We start from the raw sequence: 15,692 nt of genomic DNA on the forward strand, positions 1-15,692 counted from the left end.
GGCCATAAGAGCTAACCCAAAGATGGAGCAGATGCAGGTCATGCTGGAACATCTGTATGATCAGTACCACTACTCCCCCAAGGCAGTCAGAGAGCTTCGCATGATTGCTGAGGCACTGGAGGAGAAGGTTCTGAAGCCCTCCAATCTTCATGGCACCCGCTGGCTACCCTACGTGCACCGTGCTATCAAGGTACTTCAAGCCTTTACAGCATCTAAACGCATATTTTGTATTATATTATATTAATATTTCGTTTTGTGTTCATAACATTACTATTTGACCAGTTGATAGGCTACTGGCCATGTACTAACCATTATTCTGATATTATTTTACTACAGATTGTGTGCGACAGCTATCCGGTCCTTGTCGCTCATTTTGAGGATATGGCAAGTGCCGAGAGGAACCCCAAGCCATCCCCTACTGTCATTGGCAGGGCCAAGCAAGTAGCTGGCTACTTGAAGAATTATGTCAACGTCCTCTTCCTCCACTTTATGAGTGATGTCCTGTCCCACCTTTCCACCCTAAGCAAAATGTTCCAGAAGGACAACATCACTGTGTGCCAAGCAGTAGAGTGCCAGGAAGCATGTTTCAGCCAGATCATGACAGGACAGAGGCTGAGGAAGGCAGTCATGACAGGACAGAGGCTGAGGAAGAGACACCAGTTGTCCCTAGTTCAGCTGCAGCTGGTCCTCATGGTATGAATGTTTATGATTTCCACTTTTTGTTCCAGTCCATTATTACATTTGAATCAAACCCATATAATACAAGTAGTGACATGTTATCAAAGCTACAGTACAGTATCATGTGTTAGCTTTAATCAAACGTATATTTACTTGGTGAATATAAGTTGTGACATTGACTATTTTTATTTTTCTAGATATTTCCAAACACAGAGGAGATGGCCCGACACAACCATCCTTGGAGACGTTTCCCAAGACATTGCAGGGTGGAGCCAGAATGGCAGTGCAGCCGGGGTCCTGGACACCATCTATGCAGGTAGTGATAAAATAAAACATTGTCTTGAGAAGATTTGTAATGTTCTATTATGGTATTGTGTATGTATTCATTAGTGATTTCCTTGTTCTTCTTTCTTCAGCGTTTGAGAACGCTGGCATCAATGACTGGAGGGAACGTTTGGTGGGATTCGGCAGCGATGGCGCAGCTGTAAATGTGGGCTGCAGGAGTGGTGTGGCAGCGCGTCTGAAACAGGAGATTGGGCACCTGACATCCATCCACTGCATTGCCCACCGTTTAGAGCTGGGTGTGGTGAAGGCCATAAGAGCTAACCCAAAGATGGAGCAGATGCAGGTCATGCTGAAACATCTGTATGATCAGTACCACTACTCCCCCAAGGCAGTCAGAGAGCTTCGCATGATTGCTGAGGCACTGGAGGAGAAGGTTCTGAAGCCCTCCAATCTTCATGGCGCCCGCTGGCTACCCTACGTGCACCGTGCTATCAAGGTACTTCAAGCCTTTACAGCATTTAAACGCATATTTTGTATTATATTATATTAATATTTCGTTTTGTGTTCATAACATTACTATTTGACCAGTTGATAGGCTACTGGCCATGTACTAACCATTATTCTGATATTATTTTACTACAGATTGTGTGCGACAGCTATCCGGTCCTTGTCGCTCATTTTGAGGATATGGCAAGTGCCGAGAGGAACCCCAAGCCATCCCCTACTGTCATTGGCAGGGCCAAGCAAGTAGCTGGCTACTTGAAGAATTATGTCAACGTCCTCTTCCTCCACTTTATGAGTGATGTCCTGTCCCACCTTTCCAACCTAAGCAAAATGTTCCAGAAGGACAACATCACTGTGTGCCAAGCAGTAGAGTGCCAGGAAGCATGTTTCAGCCAAATCATGACAGGACAGAGGCTGAGGAAGGGAGTCATGACAGGACAGAGGCTGAGGAAGAGACACCAGTTGTCCCTAGTTCAGCTGCAGCTGGTCCTCATGGTATGAATGTTTATGATTTCCACTTTTTGTTCCAGTCCATTATTACATTTGAATCAAACCCATATAATACAAGTAGTGACATGTTATCAAAGCTACAGTACAGTATCATGTGTTAGCTTTAATCAAACGTATATTTACTTGGTGAATATAAGTTGTGACATTGACTATTTAAATTTTTCTAGATATTTCCAAACACAGAGGAGATGGCCCGACACAACCATCCATGGAGACGTTTCCCAAGACATTGCAGGGTGGAGCCAGAAGGAGTTTCCGTGCCGACTGGTACAAGATACATCCCTGAATACTCCCAGTCGAAAGACGCAAGTTATTGTTTCTCTTGTAGACACTTTTCTCTGCCTAATGCCCCTAAGAGTGTGTTTATGGATGGATATTCAAATTGGAAGAAAGACACATTTAAGGACAGTGGATTTTGTTCCCATGCTAAATCTGAGAGCCATGTTAATGCAATGTTTGCGTGGACAGAGAATAAGAAAATGATCTGCTCTCTCTCCTTCTCTCCCTCTCTATCCTCCTCTCTCCCTCTTTTGCTGTCAACAACCAGAGTATTTATAATCTAATAAGAGGTATACATTGATCCATATCAATTTATAACATGGCGGGCCGCCACGAATACATTTTCTCCGCCACTAATTGATTCAGTCCACTTTATGACCGGAGAAGTTAGAAGCTAGTTTAGGCCGCTTTCAGACCTACATTTCGTTCCGATTTAGGATATAGTAAGTTACAATATGTTACAATGTTGCAATTAACCTCGTCGGCAACGCGCTTGCAAAAGAGTTTTGTGATTGGTCCGAATTTAGCGGTTTCTGGAAATCCCTTCCCTCTCTCTTCGCCCGTCGCCGGTCCCTTTAATCCCGTATGCGTATCCTAATCGAAAATGCAACATCATCAGCGACGACCTTGGGTTCACCACGAACAGAACGGAGGAGGTACGGGTAAACAGGGCACTTTTTTTTTTTTTTTATGTTGCCACCCTCTAGTTTTCGGTGAAATTACGTCTTTGTATTGAGCGCCAGTGCGTGTTTCATGCGCGTGCACGAAGAAAAGAAGAAAAATAAGAAAAAGGAACACTCCGCCACTAATGTGAAAAATCCTGGAGGAAACACTGAATGTCATTTTGACTTTACTCTCTCACCTGAAAAAAAAGCGTATGTCCAACTATAAAAACAGACATTTCCAATGCTTCAATCCACTGTCCATGTACTGTAAATATGCCATTATGGTATTACCATAAAGCCCAATTCTAGCAGAATAAGAAAGATAGTTAGATAGATCTACTTTAAGTAAAATAATAAAGTGCATCTTCTTGGCTGTGGTGGTTTTCTTACCATCCTTTTCAGAGTCGGAGGAGTCAGAGCCTTTCTGCTTCTCATCAGATGCCTTCTTGGCTGTGGTGGTTTTCTTACCATCATTTTCAGAGTCAGAGGAGTCAGAGCCTTTCTGCATCTTATTAGATGCCTTCTTGGCTGTGGTGGTTTTCTTACCATCATTTTCAGAGTCAGAGGAGTCAGAGCCGTCCTGCTTCTTTTTTTCTTTTTTTTTCTTTTTTTTTTGAGAGTAAAACCCAAAGCTGGGTGTATTTATTGATTCCGGGGAATCAAATCATCAAATCAAATCAAATTTTATTTGTATAGCGCATTTCTTACAAGATGCAACTCAATGCGGTTATTATTATTGATTTTTTTCAATTTCTGAAACTTTAATGAAATATATACACAATACAGCTGTTCAACTTTCAACAAGAAAAGAAACTCTAAAATTGACATGGCAGTTGGAGGTGTCTTTTCAATCAAAACAACCAATTAGGCCTAATAAAAGGTACTCTAGATAAGGGATATTGGGTGGCAATTGTCTTACATTAGAGAAATAACAATCGACTACAAATTGGCAATGATTGACTTTTGCAATTACAACGGCTGTGTTTGGAATGCTTTTTGTGAAGTCCCTGAACACAACCACGTAGTAACACTTAGGCCTAGTCTGTATCTCTGACATAATACAACAAGACACCGGGAAAGCACCCATATCCTAACGTTTGGCACGAAAAGTATTCTTCAAAGATGTTTAATCTGAATGACTGGATAACATACAGTTGGTGTAGTCTTGTCTATGAAATGCCCTGGTTTGAACAGGTCACAAAAAATAAATAAAAAAACAGCCTAGCTAATGGGCCTAAAAAAATCACTGATCCACAGCTTTAAGCCCAGTTTATGCTTCTGCGAAAAATCGACGGCGTAGGCTACTCTGGCTGAGGCGAGTCTTCATTGCAAAGTCGGCGCTGAGTTTACGCATCACATCTCCGTGGCTCTGACCTACCAGCTCCTGACGCACAGCCCTAAAGTTCTCTTTGACGAACGTGGCGAAGGGGGCGGGAGCCTGGGGCTTGGAGGGGGTGAGCAGGACCAGCCGACCGGAGCAGAGGGAACAGACAAACCTCTCTGTGTCCAGAGACTTGGAGTGGCGCCCGATCGATAACTCGCAGCCGTTGCACTGGTACTTGAATTTGTGGTTGATGTTGTAGCTGTGGCAGCGAGTGACCATGGGCAGCTCGGGGTGGGCCAGCTTGGCCTTGCTTGCGTAGATCTTCCAGATGGGTCCGTGGCCATCGTCCACTCCGTTTATCAGCCAGGAGGCAGCGTGGCACATCTCATGCACCAGTGTGTCCCGCAGCCGGTCTGCAGAGTCGCAGACCTTCACTGACAGGTCTATCTGGGCGTATCGGTTACCGCCCCCTCGCTCCTGGCCTGTCTCGCAGAACCCAGCTGTCGTCCTCAACTTCTTATTCCAAGTGAGTGACATGTTTGTAGGGAGCTTGCTGTCAAAGATACTTGTATTGTATAGCTGGTAGAGTTTGCTGGTCAGGTCCTCTTTGGTCTGCTTGAAGTTGCGACTGTAGCTGGACAGAGACTGGAGGAAGCAGCCCGGGGTCTTACACACTACAACTCTGGAAATGGGGATGGGTCTGGGCTCTGTCTGGGAGATTTTGGGTCTGGTGACGGGGGTCTTCGCTGGGGTCTTCATATCTAATGGCGTTCTCCCAACCGACAGAGGGCCCGTCTGTTTCGGTGCCCCGGGCCGTGGAACTGATAGAGGGGGTTTCTGAATGGACACTTTGGAGGTTGGGGGTGTCTTCTTCTCAAAGACAAAGTCATCATCAGAGGAAAGGCTGTCCACGATAAACTTTTTGAGGCTGTCTTCACTGCCACTGCCCGCTGCAGTCTTCAGCTTAGGCTTGGGCGTTTTCTTACGGATCAAGAACTTCTCAAAGCTGTCATCACTGTCAGAGCTCACCACAAGAACTGGCTCACTGGAAATGGGGATGGGTCTGGGCTCTGTCTGGGAGATTTTGGGTCTGGTGACGGGGGTCTTCGCTGGGGTCTTCATATCTAATGGCGTTCTCCCAACCGGCATACACAGTGTAGTAACATATCATATACTGCATACACAGTATAGTAACATATCATATACTGCATACACAGTATAGTAACATATCATATACTGCATACACAGTATAGTAACATATCATATACTGCATACACAGTATAGTAACATATCATATACGGCATACACAGTATAGTAACATATCATATACTGCATACACAGTATAGTAACATATCATATACTGCATACACAGTATAGTACCATATCATATACGGCATACACAGTATAGTAACATATCATATACTGCATACACAGTATAGTAACATATCATATACTGCATACACAGTATAGTAACATATCATATACTGCATACACAGTATAGTAACATATCATATACTGCATACACAGTATAGTAACATATCATATACTGCATACACAGTATAGTAACATATCATATACTGCATACACAGTATAGTAACATATCATATACTGCATACACAGTATAGTAACATATCATATACTGCATACACAGTATAGTAACATATCATATACTGCATACACAGTATAGTAACATATCATATACGGCATACACAGTATAGTAACATATTGCATACTGCATACACAGTGTAGTAACATATCATATACGGCATACAAGTCTGTTTCGGTGCCCCGGGCCGTGGAACTGATAGAGGGGGTTTCTGAATGGACACTTTGGAGGTTGGGGGTGTCTTCTTCTCAAAGGCAAAGTCATCATCAGAGGAAAGGCTGTCCACGATAAACTTTTTGAGGCTGTCTTTACTGCCACTGCCCGCTGCAGTCTTCAGCTTAGGCTTGGGCGTTTTCTTACGGATCAAGAACTTCTCAAAGCTGTCATCACTGTCAGAGCTCACCACACGAACTGGCTCACTGGAAATGGGGATGGGTCTGGGCTCTGTCTGGGAGATTTTGGGTCTGGTGACGGGGGTCTTCGCTGGGGTCTTCATATCTAATGGCGTTCTCCCAACCGACAGAGGGCCCGTCTGTTTCGGTGCCCCGGGCTGTGGAACTGATAGAGGGGGTTTCTGAATGGACACTTTGGAGGTTGGGGGTGTCTTCTTCTCAAAGGCAAAGTCATCATCAGAGGAAAGGCTGTCCACGATAAACTTTTTGAGGCTGTCTTCACGGTTTCAGGGTTTCTGTCCGTTTTGGATTTGTACCATCTGTTTCCCCCACTTCGCCTCTGGTACAGGACAGCACATTTAGATTGTTTAATCTCCAGACCGGACCAGTCTAGAAATGTGTCTGTTCTGGAGAGCATGTTCTTGATGACACTCTCTTCACGAGACGCCAGCTGCACATCGTCGACAGCTAGTTGTTAGCTAGCCAGCCAACCTGCGACTGGGAGTCCTCGGCTAAACGGCTAGCGGCTAGCACCTGACATTCACTCTCCCGGCATGATGCTGAAGTATTCCATCACGCAACTGCTGAATCTCAACAACTGCACCACTCCAACGTGCATTCCAGACATCCACAAACTTGGACTTCTACGCCGACCCCGCTACATTCACAGAAGCTCACGCCGAAAGTTTGTCTATTACCAGCCTGGCAACTTCATCACATCTATCTGGTCAACGGAGCGCACTGTCGCACGTCTGCCGCGTCATCGGAACACCGTCGCACCTGAAACTAGTAGCACACCGCTACACACCAAGCAGGACAGAAAACATGGAGTGGATTTCAGTCTGCTTCGGACTCTACAAAGATCTATCACCTCATCCAATGTTAAAATTGAACTCTTTAATGCACAATCTATCAACAATAAATCCTCCTTCATACAAGATCACATCATGGAAAAAGGATTAGACATCATGTGCCTTACCGAAACTTGGCACCAGCCTGAGGTTTATTCCGCTCTAAATGAAGCCTGTCCTCCTGGTTACAGCTATTTGGAGAAAGCTCGCAGTACTGGTCGCGGTGGTGGCCTTGCTGTTATACACCGACAGGAACTGGAGCTGTCCCCCGTCCCTCTGCCCACACAGTCCTCATTCGAGTGCCTTGCATTTAAATGTAAGCCCCCTTTCCCCATGTCTTAGTTTGTTTTTAGCCTTTTAATTGAATGTTTTTATTGCTTTATCTACTGTGTTGTAAGCACTCTGAGATTTTATATGTAAAGTGCTTTTATAAATAAAATGCATTATTATTATTATTAAAGCACATTGGGTGGGGCACAGGCACACAGCCACGTAATCCACCCGTTGATGGCAAGAACAAAATTGATGGCACTCCACGGACAGTCTGTTTTAATGCCTACCTGGAGGGGAATGGGGTCTGTGAGGTGTTTTCCACAGATGACCTGTATGAAGGAAGAGCTGTAAACATGAAATATTGACTAATGCTCCATTAGATCGTGGTACTCTTTAGAGTCCTTGTTCATCAAGATGAACTTTTTGGAGATTCTATCAATGCTCTCGTCCAGTTGCACTTTGCATCGGACATCTGGCTCGAGTGACTGAGCTTTTTGTGTTCTCTTTTTTGTCTGACTGTCCAGGCTAAATAGCTTCAGACTTTCTGAAATGGTTCTGTCCTGCCCAACTCGCACCAGATTTATGTCCCCGCAGTTGCCTTTTGGGACCCTGCACTTATCCCACTTATCCTTAAAGACCGTGATGACCATCTTCATCAGGTTGTCGATGGCAGCGTTGGATGGAGCACACAGGAGTACTTTCATGTGGGGGGCTTTCGCCTGCCTGTTCCCTGGGGAAGGAGCCACACTCTGGTGGCCCTCAGAGAAAAGCCTTTCCAACAAGCCCACAATAGTTTTGCTCTTTCCTGTTCCCGGGGGTCCATGTATCAGGCAGACTTTTGGGGTCCCCTGCTGGTTCTTGATGGCAGATATGCCATTTCTAACTGCATTCACCTGGTCTGAATTATAGCTAGGCAAGTTGAAGTTGGGTTGGAAGCAGGAGATCTGACTGGGTTGGAAGTAGGAGACTTGGGGAAACAGGAGAGGTTTAAGCATGGGGCTGCTTTTGAGATTGGTCAGTGCCCTGTATTCCCTGAGGGTGCTGATAAGAGAACCAACTACTTCGCAGCGCACTGGCTGCTCATTCACAGATGTCACATTCCCATGGGTCTTAATCACCAGGTTCAAGGCTAGACACTGATCTCCATTAATGAGATTGGATCTGTGCACACAGCCCAAATGGGCCTTGGGCTCCAGGTACTCCTGTTCATCACTGGAGTATGCCCCAGTATTCTGAGGCAGCCACAGAATGACCAGGTCATCCTCCTTAGGGTAAAGTTGACGGGACTCCTCATGAGCAATGATGTTTGCTGAAAAACGGGCATTCCACACACCATTGCTGTAATCATTTCCATCACCTCTTAAATTCTTAGATATCAGCCTTCTTGAATCTGTGTTCTTCACCCATTCACTTACAAGCTCTTCAAAAGTATTGGTGAGAAGCAGGGGGTAAATGGTCCTGTAGTACTCATCAAAGCCCCTGAAACTGGTGCCAACTGGTCCCAGTGGGAATGCACATAGATCAGAGGGGGGACCAAACTGTTTGTAGGAGCAGAACATATCATAGGTCCATTTCAAAATGTGTCGGATGGGGGTGGAGGGGTCATGATTTATGCCAGTGTCCATCGTAGGCATTTCCCTAGATACAGGTGCCTCAGGTCTAGGATTTTGTCAGAGGTCAGCCTACTCCCTTTCCTGAGCAGTGACCGGAGGAGGGACATACATGCCTGTGGCACAGCACTGCTCACAGTTGCCTTGCTTGGCGCACTGAGCCTTGACGAAGATGTAGAGGACACTGAGGAGGATGGAGGCCCATCTGAGTGGTGAATGAAAGCCTCTCTGCGAAGGGTGGCACATTTCACCACCACCTCAGCCCACTTCGGAGCACAGTAATAGAGCATGTTCATGCGGCCACTTTTGAGGTGCAAATCAATAATATAAACAAGAATGAGGGTGAAGAACTCTGTGACCTTGTAACATACTACTGGACCCTACAGGCCACCATACATACTACTGGACCCTACAGGCCACCATACATACATACATACTACTGGACCCTACAGGCCACCATACATACATACTACTGGACCCTACAGGCCACCATACATACATACTACTGGACCCTACAGGCCACCATACATACATACATACATACTACTGGACCCTACAGGCCACCATACATACTACTGGACCCTACAGGACACCATACATACTACTGGACCCTACAGGACACCATACATACATACTACTGGACCCTACAGGACACCATACATACATACTACTGGACCCTACAGGCCACCATACATACTACTGGACCCTACAGGACACCATACATACTACTGGACCCTACAGGCCACCATACATACTACTGGACCCTACAGGCCACCATACATACATACTACTGGACCCTACAGGACACCATACATACATACTATAATTTTAATAATAATTTTGCCATTTAGCAGACGCCTTTATCCAAAGCGACTTACAATTACGAATTACAGGGACATTCCCCCTGGAGTAACTGAGGGCTAAGTGCCTTACCCAAGGGCACACTAGTAGTAACATATCATATACTGCATACACAGTATAGTAACATATCATATACTGCATACACAGTATAGTAACATATCATATACTGCATACACAGTATAGTAACATATCATATACTGCATACACAGTATAGTAACATATCATATACTGCATACACAGTATAGTAACATATCATATACGGCATACACAGTATAGTAACATATTGCATACTGCATACACAGTGTAGTAACATATCATATACGGCATACAAGTCTGTTTCGGTGCCCCGGGCCGTGGAACTGATAGAGGGGGTTTCTGAATGGACACTTTGGAGGTTGGGGGTGTCTTCTTCTCAAAGGCAAAGTCATCATCAGAGGAAAGGCTGTCCACGATAAACTTTTTGAGGCTGTCTTTACTGCCACTGCCCGCTGCAGTCTTCAGCTTAGGCTTGGGCGTTTTCTTACGGATCAAGAACTTCTCAAAGCTGTCATCACTGTCAGAGCTCACCACACGAACTGGCTCACTGGAAATGGGGATGGGTCTGGGCTCTGTCTGGGAGATTTTGGGTCTGGTGACGGGGGTCTTCGCTGGGGTCTTCATATCTAATGGCGTTCTCCCAACCGACAGAGGGCCCGTCTGTTTCGGTGCCCCGGGCTGTGGAACTGATAGAGGGGGTTTCTGAATGGACACTTTGGAGGTTGGGGGTGTCTTCTTCTCAAAGGCAAAGTCATCATCAGAGGAAAGGCTGTCCACGATAAACTTTTTGAGGCTGTCTTCACGGTTTCAGGGTTTCTGTCCGTTTTGGATTTGTACCATCTGTTTCCCCCACTTCGCCTCTGGTACAGGACAGCACATTTAGATTGTTTAATCTCCAGACCGGACCAGTCTAGAAATGTGTCTGTTCTGGAGAGCATGTTCTTGATGACACTCTCTTCACGAGACGCCAGCTGCACATCGTCGACAGCTAGTTGTTAGCTAGCCAGCCAACCTGCGACTGGGAGTCCTCGGCTAAACGGCTAGCGGCTAGCACCTGACATTCACTCTCCCGGCATGATGCTGAAGTATTCCATCACGCAACTGCTGAATCTCAACAACTGCACCACTCCAACGTGCATTCCAGACATCCACAAACTTGGACTTCTACGCCGACCCCGCTACATTCACAGAAGCTCACGCCGAAAGTTTGTCTATTACCAGCCTGGCAACTTCATCACATCTATCTGGTCAACGGAGCGCACTGTCGCACGTCTGCCGCGTCATCGGAACACCGTCGCACCTGAAACATACAGGTGCACATTGAACATACATTAAAGCACATTAAACATACATTAAAGCACATTGGGTGGGGCACAGGCACACAGCCACGTAATCCACCCGTTGATGGCAAGAACAAAATTGATGGCACTCCACGGACAGCCTGTTTTAATGCCTACCTGGAGGGGAATGGGGTCTGTGAGGTGTTTTCCACAGATGACCTGTATGAAGGAAGAGCTGTAAACATGAAATATTGACTAATGCTCCATTAGATCGTGGTACTCTTTAGAGTCCTTGTTCATCAAGATGAACTTTTTGGAGATTCTATCAATGCTCTCGTCCAGTTGCACTTTGCATCGGACATCTGGCTCGAGTGACTGAGCTTTTTGTGTTCTCTTTTTTGTCTGACTGTCCAGGCTAAATAGCTTCAGACTTTCTGAAATGGTTCTGTCCTGCCCAACTCGCACCAGATTTATGTCCCCGCAGTTGCCTTTTGGGACCCTGCACTTATCCCACTTATCCTTAAAGACCGTGATGACCATCTTCATCAGGTTGTCGATGGCAGCGTTGGATGGAGCACACAGGAGTACTTTCATGTGGGGGGCTTTCGCCTGCCTGTTCCCTGGGGAAGGAGCCACACTCTGGTGGCCCTCAGAGAAAAGCCTTTCCAACAAGCCCACAATAGTTTTGCTCTTTCCTGTTCCCGGGGGTCCATGTATCAGGCAGACTTTTGGGGTCCCCTGCTGGTTCTTGATGGCAGATATGCCATTTCTAACTGCATTCACCTGGTCTGAATTATAGCTAGGCAAGTTGAAGTTGGGTTGGAAGCAGGAGATCTGACTGGGTTGGAAGTAGGAGACTTGGGGAAACAGGAGAGGTTTAAGCATGGGGCTGCTTTTGAGATTGGTCAGTGCCCTGTATTCCCTGAGGGTGCTGATAAGAGAACCAACTACTTCGCAGCGCACTGGCTGCTCATTCACAGATGTCACATTCCCATGGGTCTTAATCACCAGGTTCAAGGCTAGACACTGATCTCCATTAATGAGATTGGATCTGTGCACACAGCCCAAATGGGCCTTGGGCTCCAGGTACTCCTGTTCATCACTGGAGTATGCCCCAGTATTCTGAGGCAGCCACAGAATGACCAGGTCATCCTCCTTAGGGTAAAGTTGACGGGACTCCTCATGAGCAATGATGTTTGCTGAAAAACGGGCATTCCACACACCATTGCTGTAATCATTTCCATCACCTCTTAAATTCTTAGATATCAGCCTTCTTGAATCTGTGTTCTTCACCCATTCACTTACAAGCTCTTCAAAAGTATTGGTGAGAAGCAGGGGGTAAATGGTCCTGTAGTACTCATCAAAGCCCCTGAAACTGGTGCCAACTGGTCCCAGTGGGAATGCACATAGATCAGAGGGGGGACCAAACTGTTTGTAGGAGCAGAACATATCATAGGTCCATTTCAAAATGTGTCGGATGGGGGTGGAGGGGTCATGATTTATGCCAGTGTCCATCGTAGGCATTTCCCTAGATACAGGTGCCTCAGGTCTAGGATTTTGTCAGAGGTCAGCCTACTCCCTTTCCTGAGCAGTGACCGGAGGAGGGACATACATGCCTGTGGCACAGCACTGCTCACAGTTGCCTTGCTTGGCGCACTGAGCCTTGACGAAGATGTAGAGGACACTGAGGAGGATGGAGGCCCATCTGAGTGGTGAATGAAAGCCTCTCTGCGAAGGGTGGCACATTTCACCACCACCTCAGCCCACTTCGGAGCACAGTAATAGAGCATGTTCATGCGGCCACTTTTGAGGTGCAAATCAATAATATAAACAAGAATGAGGGTGAAGAACTCTGTGACCTTGTAACATACTACTGGACCCTACAGGCCACCATACATACTACTGGACCCTACAGGCCACCATACATACATACATACATACTACTGGACCCTACAGGCCACCATACATACATACTACTGGACCCTACAGGCCACCATACATACATACTACTGGACCCTACAGGCCACCATACATACATACATACATACTACTGGACCCTACAGGCCACCATACATACTACTGGACCCTACAGGACACCATACATACTACTGGACCCTACAGGACACCATACATACATACTACTGGACCCTACAGGACACCATACATACATACTACTGGACCCTACAGGCCACCATACATACTACTGGACCCTACAGGACACCATACATACTACTGGACCCTACAGGCCACCATACATACTACTGGACCCTACAGGCCACCATACATACATACTACTGGACCCTACAGGACACCATACATACATACTATAATTTTAATAATAATTTTGCCATTTAGCAGACGCCTTTATCCAAAGCGACTTACAATTACGAATTACAGGGACATTCCCCCTGGAGTAACTGAGGGCTAAGTGCCTTACCCAAGGGCACACTAGTAGTAACATATCATATACTGCATACACAGTATAGTAACATATCATATACTGCATACACAGTATAGTAACATATCATATACTGCATACACAGTATAGTAACATATCATATACTGCATACACAGTATAGTAACATATCATATACTGCATACACAGTATAGTAACATATCATATACGGCATACACAGTATAGTAACATATTGCATACTGCATACACAGTGTAGTAACATATCATATACGGCATACAAGTCTGTTTCGGTGCCCCGGGCCGTGGAACTGATAGAGGGGGTTTCTGAATGGACACTTTGGAGGTTGGGGGGGTCTTCTTCTCAAAGGCAAAGTCATCATCAGAGGAAAGGCTGTCCACGATAAACTTTTTGAGGCTGTCTTTACTGCCACTGCCCGCTGCAGTCTTCAGCTTAGGCTTGGGCGTTTTCTTACGGATCAAGAACTTCTCAAAGCTGTCATCACTGTCAGAGCTCACCACACGAACTGGCTCACTGGAAATGGGGATGGGTCTGGGCTCTGTCTGGGAGATTTTGGGTCTGGTGACGGGGGTCTTCGCTGGGGTCTTCATATCTAATGGCGTTCTCCCAACCGACAGAGGGCCCGTCTGTTTCGGTGCCCCGGGCTGTGGAACTGATAGAGGGGGTTTCTGAATGGACACTTTGGAGGTTGGGGGTGTCTTCTTCTCAAAGGCAAAGTCATCATCAGAGGAAAGGCTGTCCACGATAAACTTTTTGAGGCTGTCTTCACGGTTTCAGGGTTTCTGTCCGTTTTGGATTTGTACCATCTGTTTCCCCCACTTCGCCTCTGGTACAGGACAGCACATTTAGATTGTTTAATCTCCAGACCGGACCAGTCTAGAAATGTGTCTGTTCTGGAGAGCATGTTCTTGATGACACTCTCTTCACGAGACGCCAGCTGCACATCGTCGACAGCTAGTTGTTAGCTAGCCAGCCAACCTGCGACTGGGAGTCCTCGGCTAAACGGCTAGCGGCTAGCACCTGACATTCACTCTCCCGGCATGATGCTGAAGTATTCCATCACGCAACTGCTGAATCTCAACAACTGCACCACTCCAACGTGCATTCCAGACATCCACAAACTTGGACTTCTACGCCGACCCCGCTACATTCACAGAAGCTCACGCCGAAAGTTTGTCTATTACCAGCCTGGCAACTTCATCACATCTATCTGGTCAACGGAGCGCACTGTCGCACGTCTGCCGCGTCATCGGAACACCGTCGCACCTGAAACATACAGGTGCACATTGAACATACATTAAAGCACATTAAACATACATTAAAGCACATTGGGTGGGGCACAGGCACACAGCCACGTAATCCACCCGTTGATGGCAAGAACAAAATTGATGGCACTCCACGGACAGCCTGTTTTAATGCCTACCTGGAGGGGACTGGGGTCTGTGAGGTGTTTTCCACAGATGACCTGTATGAAGGAAGAGCTGTAAACATGAAATATTGACTAATGCTCCATTAGATCGTGGTACTCTTTAGAGTCCTTGTTCATCAAGATGAACTTTTTGGAGATTCTATCAATGCTCTCGTCCAGTTGCACTTTGCATCGGACATCTGGCTCGAGTGACTGAGCTTTTTGTGTTCTCTTTTTTGTCTGACTGTCCAGGCTAAATAGCTTCAGACTTTCTGAAATGGTTCTGTCCTGCCCAACTCGCACCAGATTTATGTCCCCGCAGTTGCCTTTTGGGACCCTGCACTTATCCCACTTATCCTTAAAGACCGTGATGACCATCTTCATCAGGTTGTCGATGGCAGCGTTGGATGGAGCACACAGGAGTACTTTCATGTGGGGGGCTTTCGCCTGCCTGTTCCCTGGGGAAGGAGCCACACTCTGGTGGCCCTCAGAGAAAAGCCTTTCCAACAAGCCCACAATAGTTTTGCTCTTTCCTGTTCCCGGGGGTCCATGTATCAGGCAGACTTTTGGGGTCCCCTGCTGGTTCTTGATGGCAGATATGCCATTTCTAATTGCATTCACCTGGTCTGAATTATAGCTAGGCAAGTTGAAGTTGGGTTGGAAGCAGGAGATCTGACTGGGTTGGAAGTAGGAGA

The 15,692-nt window shown here is 46.3% G+C and overlaps 1 protein-coding gene across 1 annotated transcript; it reads right to left on the reverse strand.

The window, feature by feature from the left end:
• Positions 1–4,191: 4,191 nt before the first annotated feature.
• Positions 4,192–6,347, reverse strand: LOC308150695 (germ cell nuclear acidic protein-like; the record flags this gene model as incomplete). Its single annotated transcript, XM_080523499.1, has 2 exons — positions 4,192–5,319; positions 6,075–6,347. 2 exons carry the CDS (start codon positions 6,345–6,347, stop codon positions 4,192–4,194), a joined length of 1,401 nt encoding a protein of 466 aa, XP_080379625.1.
• Between the last annotated feature and the right edge of the window lie 9,345 nt (positions 6,348–15,692).

This window comes from Nansenia antarctica (assembly GCF_963989245.1).
Source record: "Nansenia antarctica genome assembly, chromosome: 2".
NCBI lineage: Eukaryota > Metazoa > Chordata > Actinopteri > Argentiniformes > Microstomatidae > Nansenia > Nansenia antarctica.